Source organism: Zingiber officinale, chromosome 4A (genome assembly GCF_018446385.1).
Source record: "Zingiber officinale cultivar Zhangliang chromosome 4A, Zo_v1.1, whole genome shotgun sequence".
NCBI classification, from domain to species: domain Eukaryota; kingdom Viridiplantae; phylum Streptophyta; class Magnoliopsida; order Zingiberales; family Zingiberaceae; genus Zingiber; species Zingiber officinale.
The window spans coordinates 134,328,564-134,342,466 of record NC_055992.1 but is presented as its reverse complement, the minus strand read 5'-3'; the positions used below and the strand labels follow the sequence as shown (position 1 = coordinate 134,342,466).

At 38.8% G+C, this 13,903-nt stretch overlaps 1 protein-coding gene across 7 annotated transcripts in view; it reads right to left on the bottom strand.

Moving 5' to 3' along the window:
* Positions 1 to 1,412: 1,412 nt before the first annotated feature.
* The window catches only part of LOC121971338, a 31,807-nt gene continuing 19,316 nt past the window's right edge, over positions 1,413 to 13,903 (bottom strand). For all 7 annotated transcript variants that reach the window (XM_042522555.1, XM_042522552.1, XM_042522556.1 and 4 more), the window contains 4 exons: positions 2,701 to 2,761; positions 2,390 to 2,523; positions 2,206 to 2,241; positions 1,413 to 1,626 (listed from right to left, as the gene is read on the bottom strand). In XM_042522555.1, coding sequence (XP_042378489.1) covers positions 2,396 to 2,523; positions 2,701 to 2,761 — 189 coding nt within the window. In that variant the 3' untranslated portion in view covers positions 1,413 to 1,626; positions 2,206 to 2,241; positions 2,390 to 2,395. The remainder of the gene's footprint in view (positions 1,627 to 2,205; positions 2,242 to 2,389; positions 2,524 to 2,700; positions 2,762 to 13,903) is intronic.

Below are 13,903 nucleotides of genomic sequence, written 5' to 3'. Positions count from 1 at the left end.
AAGTCTGGATGAATACTAAAATTACAATGATCAAGTTAAGTAATCCATTTTAATCAAACACTAACTATTGCCGCGGCGGAGAGCATCCGCAATGGTATCCAAGTCGTTTGGAAAGAAGACCCTACAAAATCAAGGTCAGTAAAGGCATTCACCAGGTTGCATAGTATCTGTAGTTGTGTTTCGTTGAAGAGAAAGGAAAGAAGAAAAATTTTTCCAACTCGACTTGTATCTGGCTCGATAGGCATATTGATTGCTCGATAATTCAGTGAATCTAAAGCTTCAGATCATCAATGGGACTTTAACTGTATAAGAATCACGTAAGGTTGTGAGACAACCATCATTTGGAAAAAAAAAAAAACAATATCTGGGATTAATACCGGTTAAATCGGCTGAAAAATTTATAAGCCAATACCAACTTGACACGTGGAAGAACACATAGTTAGAAACCAACTACCTAACAGTTCAACCGAGACGCATGCTTACACACAAGTAAACTTGACGTCACAGTAGCTCTCGAGGCCTATAAAAGCGGAACTCAGGGATACAGAGAGGGAGATTCTATCGCAATTAAAAGTCATGTGATAACTTGACACTACAAAAAAATAAGGTATTTTGGGACGAATTTTGGGACAAATTTTATAAAAAAATTCGTTACAAAATTTTTTGGGACGAAATCAGGGACGAAAATTTTTTCGTCCCAAAATGTTTGATGCCAACTTTTGGAACGAATTATGATTTGTTGCAAATTCAGCAACGAATTTGGGGACAAAATTGGCAACGAATAAAATTTTCGTCCCCAAATTTGACGCAAAAAAGGAACGAATAATTTTGTTGTTGCAAACTTAGCAACGAATTTGGGGATGAATTCAGTTCGGAGGAAATAATTTTTTGTTGCCAAATTTGTCTCTATTTTTGCAACAAAATTGGGGACGAATTCAGTGACAAATTATTTTTTGTTGCTAAGTTTGTCCCTAATATTGCAACGAATTTGGGGACGAATTCGGTGACAAATTTTTTTTGTTGCCAAATTTGTCCCTAATTTTGCAACGAATAATAAATTTGTTGCAAAATTTTAAGCATTTGCGACAAATTTGGGGACAAAAATACTAATTTAATTAATAAATAAATTTTCGTCCCAAAATTCGTCCCAGAATCTGGGACGAATTTGTGGATTCGTCCCAGAATTCGTCCCAAATTCTGGGACGAATCCACATATTCGTCCCAAATTCTAGATTCGATACAATTACGATAGAGTGGGAACAAATCGTTTTCGTCGCCAAATTCGTCCCTAATACTAATTTTTTTTTCCAGATTAAATTTCTTTTTGCAATTCAATCCATAGATACATAAACACCAAATTCAAATAACATTTATATACATTCAACACATCTTAATTTCACATACAAGAGTAATAATTGAACTCGATCAACTCATAATTCAACAAATATAAAGATCTCAACAAATTTTACAAGATCTATCTTGTTCAAGCTTCTAGAAAATATTATAAAGTTCAACAATCAAATGTTATATAAGTCCATCATCCATCCAAGGAGGTAAATAAACTAAAAATACATCAAGTCATCTTCGTCTGCCCAAAAGCTTTGCACCCCTTCAAATCTCCTTTGCCTACATAACAACAAACAAATAAACCAGATCATGTGTAACAAGAAAGATTATAAATATAATACGAAATGCCCATGTAACAAGAAAGATTGGAAACAAGACATAACTATGAAATTCCTTAAACATTCAAATAAATGTCCTATTTACCAACGATATGAACCATCCATGTCATAAAATTATAAGAAGTATCTTGAAGCTAAGTAAAAACATCGTAAATATGATACAACCTAATATAAATGGCACATCAAATTGTTATAATAATACCTATTTCACCATATCAATCAATAGCTACAAATATTCTATGTCCATGTGATCACATGGAGAGCATGAAAGATATTCTTAAAATTTCCTAACATATGAAAATAGCTCAAATGAAGAAAACACAAACTAATTAAACTTAATTTTTTTGTGATACAAGTGTTTTAGTAATCATGGTTACTTGGTTGTTAGGTAAACTCTAATCATAATTTGCAATTTGAACTAATAAAGCAGTAGTAATAAATTTCAATAAATTAAAAGCAATTAGAAAATAAATAAATAAATAAATAAAATTAAAAATTTAACATGTTACTTAATACTTACTTTTTTTTCTCGGACCTTTAGTTCGCCTCACCAACCCTGTTAAAAACAAATTGACAATATTAATTAAAATAAAAATTAGAAAAGTTAACAAGCCATTGATTAATGTGTAAAACAGTAAACATGAGACAAATAATCATCATACATAATTATGGGAAATTTCTTTAAATAAGCTAACAAAACTTACCCATCGTCAAAAATTAAAGTCATCATTATGATTATCCTCCTCCTCCTCCTCCTCCTCCTCCTCCTCCTCTTCCTCATTCTGCATTATACTTGAATTCTTGTTATACATCCAACTTCGCTCATTCTGCATTTTACCTGAATTCAGCTATTTAGTTAAACATTATTAACAGAAATAAATCTTATCATTGAAGACAAAACAACAAAGAAAAGCTTATCAAAAAGAAGAAATACAATTAATCAACTATAAAATAATTATTTAAAGCTAACTTTATATACAGATCATTAAATGCATATTAATGAACTTAGAAATACCGAAAAGACGTGAACAAATACAGTTGTCTTCAACTACACTGAGATCATGCCAAATTGAAACCTGCACAAGCAACATTATCAATTATTATAGTATTATTCTAACAATTTTAATAGAGTTGAAGCAATTGTAATTAAATTGAAATAATAATATTTTAATGGAACAAAATTTGGAAAAAAAACAAAATTACTCTCTATATTAGAGCAATTGTGGATCAGAATTGACATTTTTTAGATGAAAAATAAAATATTTTGATAAAGATATTTTTGAGATAAAAAATAGAATAGGGTCGCTTCTGTTTTTTTCTTTAAAAGAAAATCTTTTTAACAATAATAATAATAATGAGCACCCTTTGAATTTTGTATCAAAGAAAAAAAAAACATGTCAACTCTATTGTAATTTGTCCCTCCATTAATTAATTCCAATCTAAAAACTATCCTACAAGTATTTGTAATGATAAAGAGGATCAGTACACAGAAAATCAAAGGTAAATTTATACCTATGGTATACTGGAGCTCCCCATACATTTAGGATTTGAAACCCTAGTATCAAAATTTTGCCCTAGTGTAGTTGAGATTTTATTACTTCCACACCCCTAAACTGTACATCTATATACAAGAAGAACTACAAATCTTTATCCAAAAACAGCCCTAAACCCTATTTCACAGATCATTGGTCATTGACATCTAAGTGATCAAGAGTTGCAGTGCTTTTCTTTGTTAACAAACAAGAATGAAGCCCTAAATTTCACAGATCAGTACTCCACCATTCCAAATCTTGCGACATCAGTGCTAGCAGCGGCGACTCGCGGCCAGCCGCGGCCACGCGCGGCCAGCCGCAGCCACGCGCGGCAAGGCGACCCCACGCGCGGCGCGCGGCCAGGCGAGGCCACGCGCGGCCAGGCGAGGCCAGGCGAGGCCAGCCGCGGCCTCGCGAGAAGAAGTGGGCAGATGTGGGAGAAAGGAGAGGGAAGAGGGGAGAAGGGAGAGGGTTACCTGTGCCGCAGCCGATCGGGAAGGAATCAGCCGCCGCAAGAGCTGTAGTGAAGGGATGAGTGAAGGGGCAGATGGGTGGGAGGAGATTTAGGGTTAACTTATAAATTAAAAAATAGATTTTGGGACGAATCTAGGAATTCGTCCCCAAATCTGGGACGAATTCCAGAATTCGACCCTAAATCTGGGACGAATTCCAAAATTCGTCCCAAAATATAAAAAATTTTAAAAAAAATAAAAAAATGATTTGGAAACACTAAATATGAACTTAGAGATATCGGATTTCCGTGAAATAAGTTTCTATGGATTTCTAATTTTCTCGTGATCTTAAAAATATCTTCATCCATAATTTTAACATACTATATTAAATGCGGCAAATTTTTTTTATTATGAATTAGGTCAAATTCAGGTTAAAAAATCACCATACTAAATATATGAGGTTAAAATTATGGATGAGGATATTTTTAAGATAATGAGAAAATTAGGAACCCATAGAAACTTGTTTCATGAAATTCCGATATCGTTAGGTCCATATTTAGGCCTTCCAAATAAATTTTCTTTTATTTTTTATTTTTTTAAATTTGGGACGAATTCCTGGATTTGTCCCAAATTTTGGGACGAATCCAGGATTCGTCCCAAATTTAAGAAAATAAAAATTAAAAGAAAAATCATTCGGAAGGCCTAAATATGGACCTAACGATCTCGGAATTTCATGAAACAAGTTTCTTTGGGTTCCTAATTTTCTTATGATCTTAAAAATACCCTCATCCGTAATTTTAATCTCATATATTTAGTGTGGTGATTTTTTAACCCGAATTTGACCTAATTCAGGTAAAAAAACATGAAACACAATATATTATTTTAAAATTAAGGAAGAGGATATATTTATGAATAAGGGAAAATAAGAAACTTATAGACTCTTGTTTCATGAAATTCTGACATTTGTAGATCTATATTTTTAGTTTTAAACACATATTCAAACATGCGTTAAACGCTAACATACTTAATTAATACTAAACTATCTATGTTTCACTAAATATGGACCTAACGATCTTGGAATTTCATGAAATAAGTTTCTATAGGTTCCTAATTTTCTTATAATCTTAAAAATATATTCATCCATAATTTTAACATATTATATTGAGTGCGGTGAATTTTTTATTACAAATTAGGTCATATTCATGTTAAAAAATCACCACACTTAATTTATTAGGTTAAAATTCAGATTTAGGATATTTTTATGATCATGAGAAAATTAGGAATCCATAGAAACTTGTTTCATGAAATTCCGAGATCATTAGGTACATATTTAGGCCTTCAGAATGATTTTTCTATTATTTTTTATTTTTTTTAAATCTGGGACGAATCCAGAAATTTGTCCCAAATAAAAGAAAATTTATTTGGAAGGCCTAAATATGGACCTAACGATCTCGGAATTTCATGAAACAAGTTTCTATGGATTTCTAATTTTCTCGTGATCTTAAAAATATCTTTATCCATAATTTTAACATAATATATTAAATGCGGTGAATTTTTTATTATGAATTTGGTCAAATTCGGGTTAAAAAATCACCATACTAAATATATGAGGTTAAAATTTTGGATGAGGATATTTTTAAGATCATGAGAAAATTAGGAACCCATAGAAACTTGTTTCATGAAATTCCGAGATCGTTAGGTCCATATATAGGCCTTCCAAATAAATTTTCTTTTATTTTTTATTTTTTTAAATTTGGGACGAATTCTAGATTCGTCCCAAAATCTGGGACGCATCCAGAAATTCGTCCCAAATTTTGGGACGAATCCAGGATTCGTCCCAAATTTAAGAAAAATAAAAATTAAAAGAAAAATCATTCGGAAGGCCTATATATGGACCTAACGATCTCGGAATTTCATGAAACAAGTTTCTTTGGGTTCCTAATTTTCTCATGATCTTAAAAATACCCTCATCCGTACTTTTAATCTCATATATTTAGCGTGGTGATTTTTTAACTCGAATTTGACCTAATTCAGGTAAAAAAACACGAAACACAATATATTATTTTAAAATTAAGGAAGAGGATATATTTATGAATAAGGGAAAATAAGAAACTTATAGACTCTTGTTTCATGAAATTTTGACATTTGTAGATCTATATTTTTAGTTTTAAACACATATTCAAGCATGTGTTAAACGCTAACATACTTAATTAATACTAAACTATCTATGTTTCACTAAATATGGACCTAACGATCTCGGAATTTCATGAAATAAGTTTCTATAGGTTCCTAATTTTCTTATAATCTTAAAAATATATTCATCCATAATTTTAACATATTATATTGAGTGCGGTGAATTTTTTATTACAAATTAGGTCATATTCATGTTAAAAAATCACCACACTTAATTTATTAGGTTAAAATTCAGATTTAGGATATTTTTATGATCATGAGAAAATTAGGAATCCATAGAAACTTGTTTCATGAAATTCTGAGATCATTAGGTACATATTTAGGCCTTCAGAATGATTTTTCTATTATTTTTATTTTTTAAATGATAAACGGATTAGTCCCAAAAATCTGGGACGAATCCAGAAATTTGTCCCAGATTTTGGGACGAATTTCTGATTCGTCCCAGATTTTGGGACGAATCCAGATTCGTCCCAAATTTAAGAAAAATAAATATAAAGAAAATTTATTGAAGGCTTAAATATGGACCTAACGATCTCGAATTTCATTAAACAAGTTTCTATGGATTTCTAATTTTCTCGTGATCTTAAAATATCTTTATCCATAATTTTAACATAATATATTAAATGCGGTGAATTTTTATTATGAATTTGGTCAAATTCGGTAAAAAATCACCATACTAAATATATGAGGTTAAAATTTTGGATGAGGATATTTTAAGATCATGAGAAAATTAGAACCCATAGAAACTTGTTTCATGAAATTCGAGATCGTTAGGTCCATATATAGGCCTTCCAAATAAATTTTCTTTATTTTTATTTTTAAATTTGGGACGATTCTAGATTCGTCCCAAAATCTGGGACAAATCCAGAAATTGTCCCAAATTTTGGGACGAATCCGTGATTCGTCCCAAATTTAAGAAAATAAAAATTAAAAGAAAAATCATTCTAAGGCCTATACAAGGACATCCGAATTTCATGAAACAAGTTTCTTTGGGTTCCTAATTTTCTCATGATCTTAAAATACCTCATCCATACTTTTAATCTCATATATTTAGCGTGGTGATTTTTTAACTCGAATTTGACCTAATTCAGGTAAAAAACACGAAACACAATATATTATTTTAAAATTAAGGAAGAGGATATATTTATGAATAAGGGAAAATAAGAAACTTATAGACTCTTGTTTCATGAAATTCTGACATTTGTAGATCTATATTTTTAGTTTTAAACACATATTCAAGCATGTGTTAAACGCTAACATACTTAATTAATACTAAACTATCTATGTTTCACTAAATATGGACCTAACGATCTCGGAATTTCATGAAATAAGTTTCTATAGGTTCCTAATTTTCTTATAATCTTAAAAATATATTCATCCATAATTTTAACATATTATATTGAGTGCGGTGAATTTTTTATTACAAATTAGGTCATATTCATGTTAAAAAATCACCACACTTAATTTATTAGGTTAAAATTCAGATTTAGGATATTTTTATGATCATGAGAAAATTAGGAATCCATAGAAACTTGTTTCATGAAATTCTGAGATCATTAGGTACATATTTAGGCCTTCAGAATGATTTTTTATTATTTTTTATTTTTTAAATCGAATCACTTGATTCGTCCCAAAATCTGGGACGAATCCGAAATTTGTCCCAGATTTTGGGACGAATTTCTGGATTCGTCCCAGATTTTGGGACGAATCCATGATTCGTCCCAGATTTTGGGACGAATCCAGATTCGTCCCAAATTTAAGAAAAATAAAATATAAAGAAAATTTATTATTAAATTTAACGATCTCATAATTTCATGAAACAAGTTTCTATGGATTTCTAATTTTCTCGTGATCTTAAAATATCTTTATCCATAATTTTAACATAATATATTAAATGCGGTGAATTTTTATTATGAATTTGGTCAAATTCGGTTAAAAATCACCATACTAAATATATGAGGTTAAAATTTTGGATGAGGATATTTTAAGATCATGAGAAAATTAGGAACCCATAGAAACTTGTTTCATGAAATTCGAGATCGTTAGGTCCATATATAGGCCTTCCAAATAAATTTTCTTTATTTTTATTTTTTAAATTTGGGACTAATTCGATTCGTCCCAAAACTGGGACGAATCCGAAATTGTCCCAAATTTTGGGAAGAATTCCTGATTCGTCCCAAATTTTGAGACGAATCCAGATTCGTCCCAAATTTAAGAAAAATAAAAATTAAAAGAAAAATCATTCGGAAGGCCTATATATGGACCTAACGATCTCGGAATTTCATGAAACAAGTTTCTTTGGGTTCCTAATTTTCTCATGATCTTAAAAATACCCTCATCCGTACTTTTAATCTCATATATTTAGCGTGGTGATTTTTTAACTCGAATTTGACCTAATTCAGGTAAAAAAACACGAAACACAATATATTATTTTAAAATTAAGGAAGAGGATATATTTATGAATAAGGGAAAATAAGAAACTTATAGACTCTTGTTTCATGAAATTTTGACATTTGTAGATCTATATTTTTAGTTTTAAACACATATTCAAGCATGTGTTAAACGCTAACATACTTAATTAATACTAAACTATCTATGTTTCACTAAATATGGACCTAACGATCTCGGAATTTCATGAAATAAGTTTCTATAGGTTCCTAATTTTCTTATAATCTTAAAAATATCTTCATCCATAATTTTAACATATTATATTGAGTGCGGTGAATTTTTTATTACAAATTAGGTCATATTCATGTTAAAAAATCACCACACTTAATTTATTAGATTAAATTTCAAATTTAGGATATTTTATGATCATGAGAAAATTAGGAATCCATAGAAACTTGTTTCATGAAATTCCGAGATCATTAGGTCCATATTTATGCCTTCCGAATGATTTTTCTATTATTTTTTAATTTTTTTAAATCAGGGACGAATCCTGGATTTGTCCCAAAATCTGATTCGTCCCAAATTTGAGACAAATCAAAATTAAAAGAAATATCATTCGGGAGGCCTAAATATGGACCTAACGATCTCGGAATTTCATGAAACAAGTTTCTTTGAGTTCCGAATTTTCTCATGATCTGGGACGAATTTTGCAACGAAAATAATGTTCGTTGGGAATTTGCGACGAAAATATTTTGTTGCAGATTTCGTTTCTAATTTGGATCAAATTTTGTGTTTGTCGCCAAAATTGTTGCGATTTTGGGACGAAAATTTTTTGTCCCAAACTTTCGTCCCTAAATTATTGTTTTTTTGTAGTGAGTGTTGTGGTACAAAACTTTGCTCAATCGGTTTATTTCCCCGATACCTTTGGCTTCAGCAACCACCTCAAGAACTTGCCTAGGAAGTGAAGATTCAGCAATTCTAGAGAAAGCAATCAGATAATAGAAAAGAAAGATTTAACTGAAAGGCATTAAGGGTAGTGTTTGGTTCACAAATAGCTACTCTATGGCTTACGAATTTTCATGGAGCAAGAATACTTTTGTTTGATTATTGATCTTGTCGGGAAGCTGAGAAGATGGACCTGTCGGCGTGTCGTGTCCGGAATGTTGACCGCATCCCCGTGACCCGGATGGTGAGCTGTCTTCTGCATTGACCAGGCTGTCAGAAGTCCTCTGATCAACAACACCTGCAACCAGCGACCGGGTTGCCCCGGTCCCTGGTACCTCGATGCTCGAGGTGGGTCCCGTGAACATTTGAGCAGCCGATAATAATAGAGAAATAAATGCACGAATAAGGAGTACGAGTATGGGAACGTACCCTGGTCCCCGGGGGGGAGGGGGGCGCCTTGGATGGATGGGTGAGTCAATCATGCTGCTAATCGAATCGTCGCAACCTTGACGAGTGGATGGGTGTGAACTAGCTGAGGAATCGGATCTGGAAATGATAGCACGGAATCTGGTGCAGCTTGGATCCGGAAAGCGGCATGTAGGGCGGGACATGACAACGGCTCGCAAGCAAATACGCGGCACGTAGGCCGGATAGTACAGATAACTCACAAGCACAATAATGGTGCGAAGAATGAAATACCACAGCTCGATGGCCGGAACCACATCGGCTCGCAGACCGAACATCATCTTAGCCCGAAGGCCGGAAGAAACAAACCTGAGCTCGCCAGATGGCGGCTGTCCAGAGAGTGACAGAGGCTACTAAGGGTGGCAGCGGCGGCACCCACAGTCGTTGGAGGCGGCAGTGGTGGTAGGAGACGCCACTGGCCGCTGGGGGCGTCGACGGTGACATCCGTGGCCACCGGAGGGGGCATGGGGCGGCGGCGATGGCCGCCAGAGGCAGTGGCAACGACTGGTGGCTGCTGGAGGCGGCAGCGGTTACGCCCACTGGAGACGGCGGCTCCCCCGTGGCGTCAGCGTCGGCGAAGGGCTAGCATGGCCGGCGACGAAGGCAGCACAAGTGGCGTCCTCCTCTACTGGACACGCTCATTTGCTCGTCGTCGCTGCCGTGTGTCCGGAGAAGAAGGAAGAAGAGGGATGACGAGAGGAGCCGGAGGCTGGCGACGCGAGGAGGAGGAGGAGAGGAGAGGCGGTGGTGGCTGACGATGGCGTTGGCGAATAGCATGAGATGAAGAGGAAGAAGACCTTCTTTGGCGGCGGCTACAAGAAACGAACCCAGCCCCTGTGCTTGGTGGCGGCGGAGACTCACGACACCCTGGTGTTGGCGGCGGAAAAGCCAGAGCACCTCCTCTTTCGAAGACGAACAGTGGCCCCTTTAATGCATCAAACCCTCACATGTGTAATGATGGAAATGCCCCTTTCCTTTCTCTTATTTCCTTTTGAGCCCCTTAACATATTCCTATCACAAGCCTCCCCTTCAAGTCTAGTCGAAGGAGGCGCAAGTCCGACTGACTGGACCAAGCCCTAAACAGAATCGTTACTGATCCTGTTCGTGCATTGAGTCAATGGAAACTGGGGACGTGGCGCTCTCTGCTGCTCCCAGGTGATCTTCACAGCGACGTAAGCCTCCGATGAACTTGCAACAAAGTCGAGCCAGGAAGAGGTTCCTGGCGACGACCCTCCGACGCTCAAGTCAGGCGATGACGAGAAGAAACGGTGGCAGAATAGAGATTGTGGCTACAGTAGATGGGGAGAAAAATCATACCCCGTCGAAGTCCGGGGGTCTTTATATAGGACCCCGGAGAGGCGCGTGCACGCTTCCCAAGGCGTGCACGTTCCTCAAAGCATACCTTGGAATGGTTGTGTCAGAAAAGCATGCATGACGCCATACCGCAATTGTCCGAGCATATCTCTGTCATGACAGCGGAAACTTCCTCCGTACGATCCTTGATACGGCCCGGCCGCCGACCATGTTGCTTGTCGGCGGCAGACGTCTCGAGAATGATATCACTAGCTGCCCCTTTTGTCCTCTTCTAAGCCCTTTGTCTCTAATTGGGCCGGTCGGGCTGATCGCTCGGCCTCCAGGGCGCTCGGGTATACACGCACCTCGGACCGGGCGAGATGGCCGCTCGGTCACATACTCGGATGGTGCACCGACTAGTTGTTCTGCAGTTCGACCGAGTAGCTTAGCTACTCGGCATAGCGGTTCCTCTATAAAGGAGCTTGCGAGCGTCGAAAGCTCAACCCGAGGTCGAGTTGTCTTCGTGCTGGCCCGGGGTCTACTCAGGCCGGTCGGCCAGGAGACTTCCTCCCTGCTCGTCGGACCTTTGACTCTCCTGTGTCATTGACCCCTTCCTCTATGGGCCCCCGATCCTTACCACCGGATCAGTTACCGAACGCGAAATCACTGGGCTCATCTTATCATGTTGAACGAGTAGCTATGGCGATATCGAGCAAATGACTCAAGTAGCATCGAGCTAGCGACGAAAAATAATGTGATCCCCGCAACAGAGATAATGCAGATCAGTTTGAAAGACAGGCGATTGGGTCGAGCGCGTGATCAAAAAGATGCTGATCAAGCGATCGAAAAAATGCGAATCAAGTAATCGAGAGGGCGTCGCGCGGGAGATGACAGCGATGCCGAGCGAACTACGAGAAATAATGTCGAGTTGACAACCTGAACGATGCCGAGAGAGCGACAGAACGTGATGTCGAACAGGCGACAGAATGTCAAACGAGTGGCGAGTGAAATGATAATTGACCGAGCGACACGCGAGATGACAAACAGACAGAGCGAGCGAGCGATGCCGAGCGTGCGACCGCGAAGATGCCGACTGAGTGATCGGAATGTCGATCGGGCGGATAGGCGCCGGACGGACGATACCAAGCGCGCGACCGCGAAGATGCCGACCAAGAACTCAGAAGAATGGAAATCAAGCCTCGCAAAATATCGCCCAGATGACTATAAAATGTGACGGCGTCCTAAAGAGCGTCGATCATGCGACCTAGTTCAAGCGTGTGGCTGAACGGATGGTCAAGCGATAACGGTCAGACGGCTATGAGAGTGCTGATCGAGCAGCACCAAGGATAGTCAATGGGTGATCACAAAATGTTGGCCCGATAATTGAGTAAAGCTGAGTGGCCGATGCAGAACGGGCGTATCGCGCGTGAACCGCACTGGAGTGTAGCCCGTCAGTCGGAGGCACATGGAAGCGAAAATCACGAGCCGAACAGACGCAGAGCCTATGAGATATCCTGGTCTGCAACCAGTGGGGACTCTTGTCCGTGACCATCGGCAATAGTTCGATCCCGAGCGGGGGAGATAAGATGCTCTGATATGCTCCGCAACCCGTGAAAACTGCTCGACCCCGAACGAGGGAGATAGAATACCCGATGAACTGGTCCGAAACCAGTGATGATCTCTCGACCCCGAATCGGGGGAGATAGAAGATCCGATAAGCTCGACCCCGAACGGGAGAGAAAGAATACCCGATGAACTGGTCCGAGACCAGTGATGATCTCTCGACCCCGAATCGGGGGAGATAGAAGATCCGATAAGCTCGACCCCCAACAGGGGAGAAAGAATACCCGATGAACTAGTCCGAGACCAGTGATGATCTCTCAACCCCGAATCGGGGGAGATAGAAAATCCGATATGCTTGACCCCGAACGAAGGAGAAAGAATACCCGATGAACTGGTCCGAGACCAGTGATGATTTCTCGACCCCGAATCGGGGGAGATAGAAGATCCGATAAGCTCGACCCCGAACGGGGGAGATAGCTGCTTTGATAAGCTTGACCCCAAACAGGGAAGAAAGAATACTCGATGAACTGGTCCGAGACCAATGATGATCTCTCGACCCCGAATCGGGGGAGATAGAAGATTCGATAAGCTCGACCCCTAACGGGAGAGAAAGAATACCCGATGAACTGGTCCGTGAAGATCGGGGTTTTTATAGTCGTCGGTTCTGACTCTGGGATTTAACGTCGCCGCTCGACGATCTTCAAGCCGGGGTTTTTATAGTCGCCGATTCGACTCTGGGATTTAACGTCGCCGCTCGACGGTCTTCAAGCCGGGATTTTTATAGTCGTCGGTTCGACTCTGGGATTTAACGTCGCCACTCGATGGTCTTCAAGCCGGGGTTTTTATAGTCGCCGGTTCGACTCTGGGATTTAACGTCGCCGCTCGACGATCTTCAAGCTAGGGGTTTTAAAGTCGCCGGTTCGACTCTGGGATTTAACGTCGCCGCTCGACGGTCTTCAAGCCGGGGTTTTATAGTCGCCGGTTCGACTCTGGGATTTAACGTCATCGCTCGACGGTCTTCAAATATAACTCAAACCCGGCCGATCGGCGCGGGGTCTTCATCAACGAGCGCAGGGCTCGGATAATACACGCCCGGTCGATCGGCGCGGGATCTTTGTCAACGAGCTCAGAGCTCGGATAATATACACCCGGCCGATCGGCGCGGGGTCTTTGTCAACGAGCACAGGGCTGGGATAATACACGCCCGGCCAATCGACGCGGGGTCTTCGTCAACGAGCTCAGGGCTCGGATAATACACGCCCGGCTGATCGGCGCAAGGTCTTCGTCAGCGAGCGCAGGGCCCGGATAATATACACTCGGTCGATCGACGTGGGGTCTTCGTCAACGAGCTCAGAGCTCGGATAATATACACCCGGCCGATCGGCGC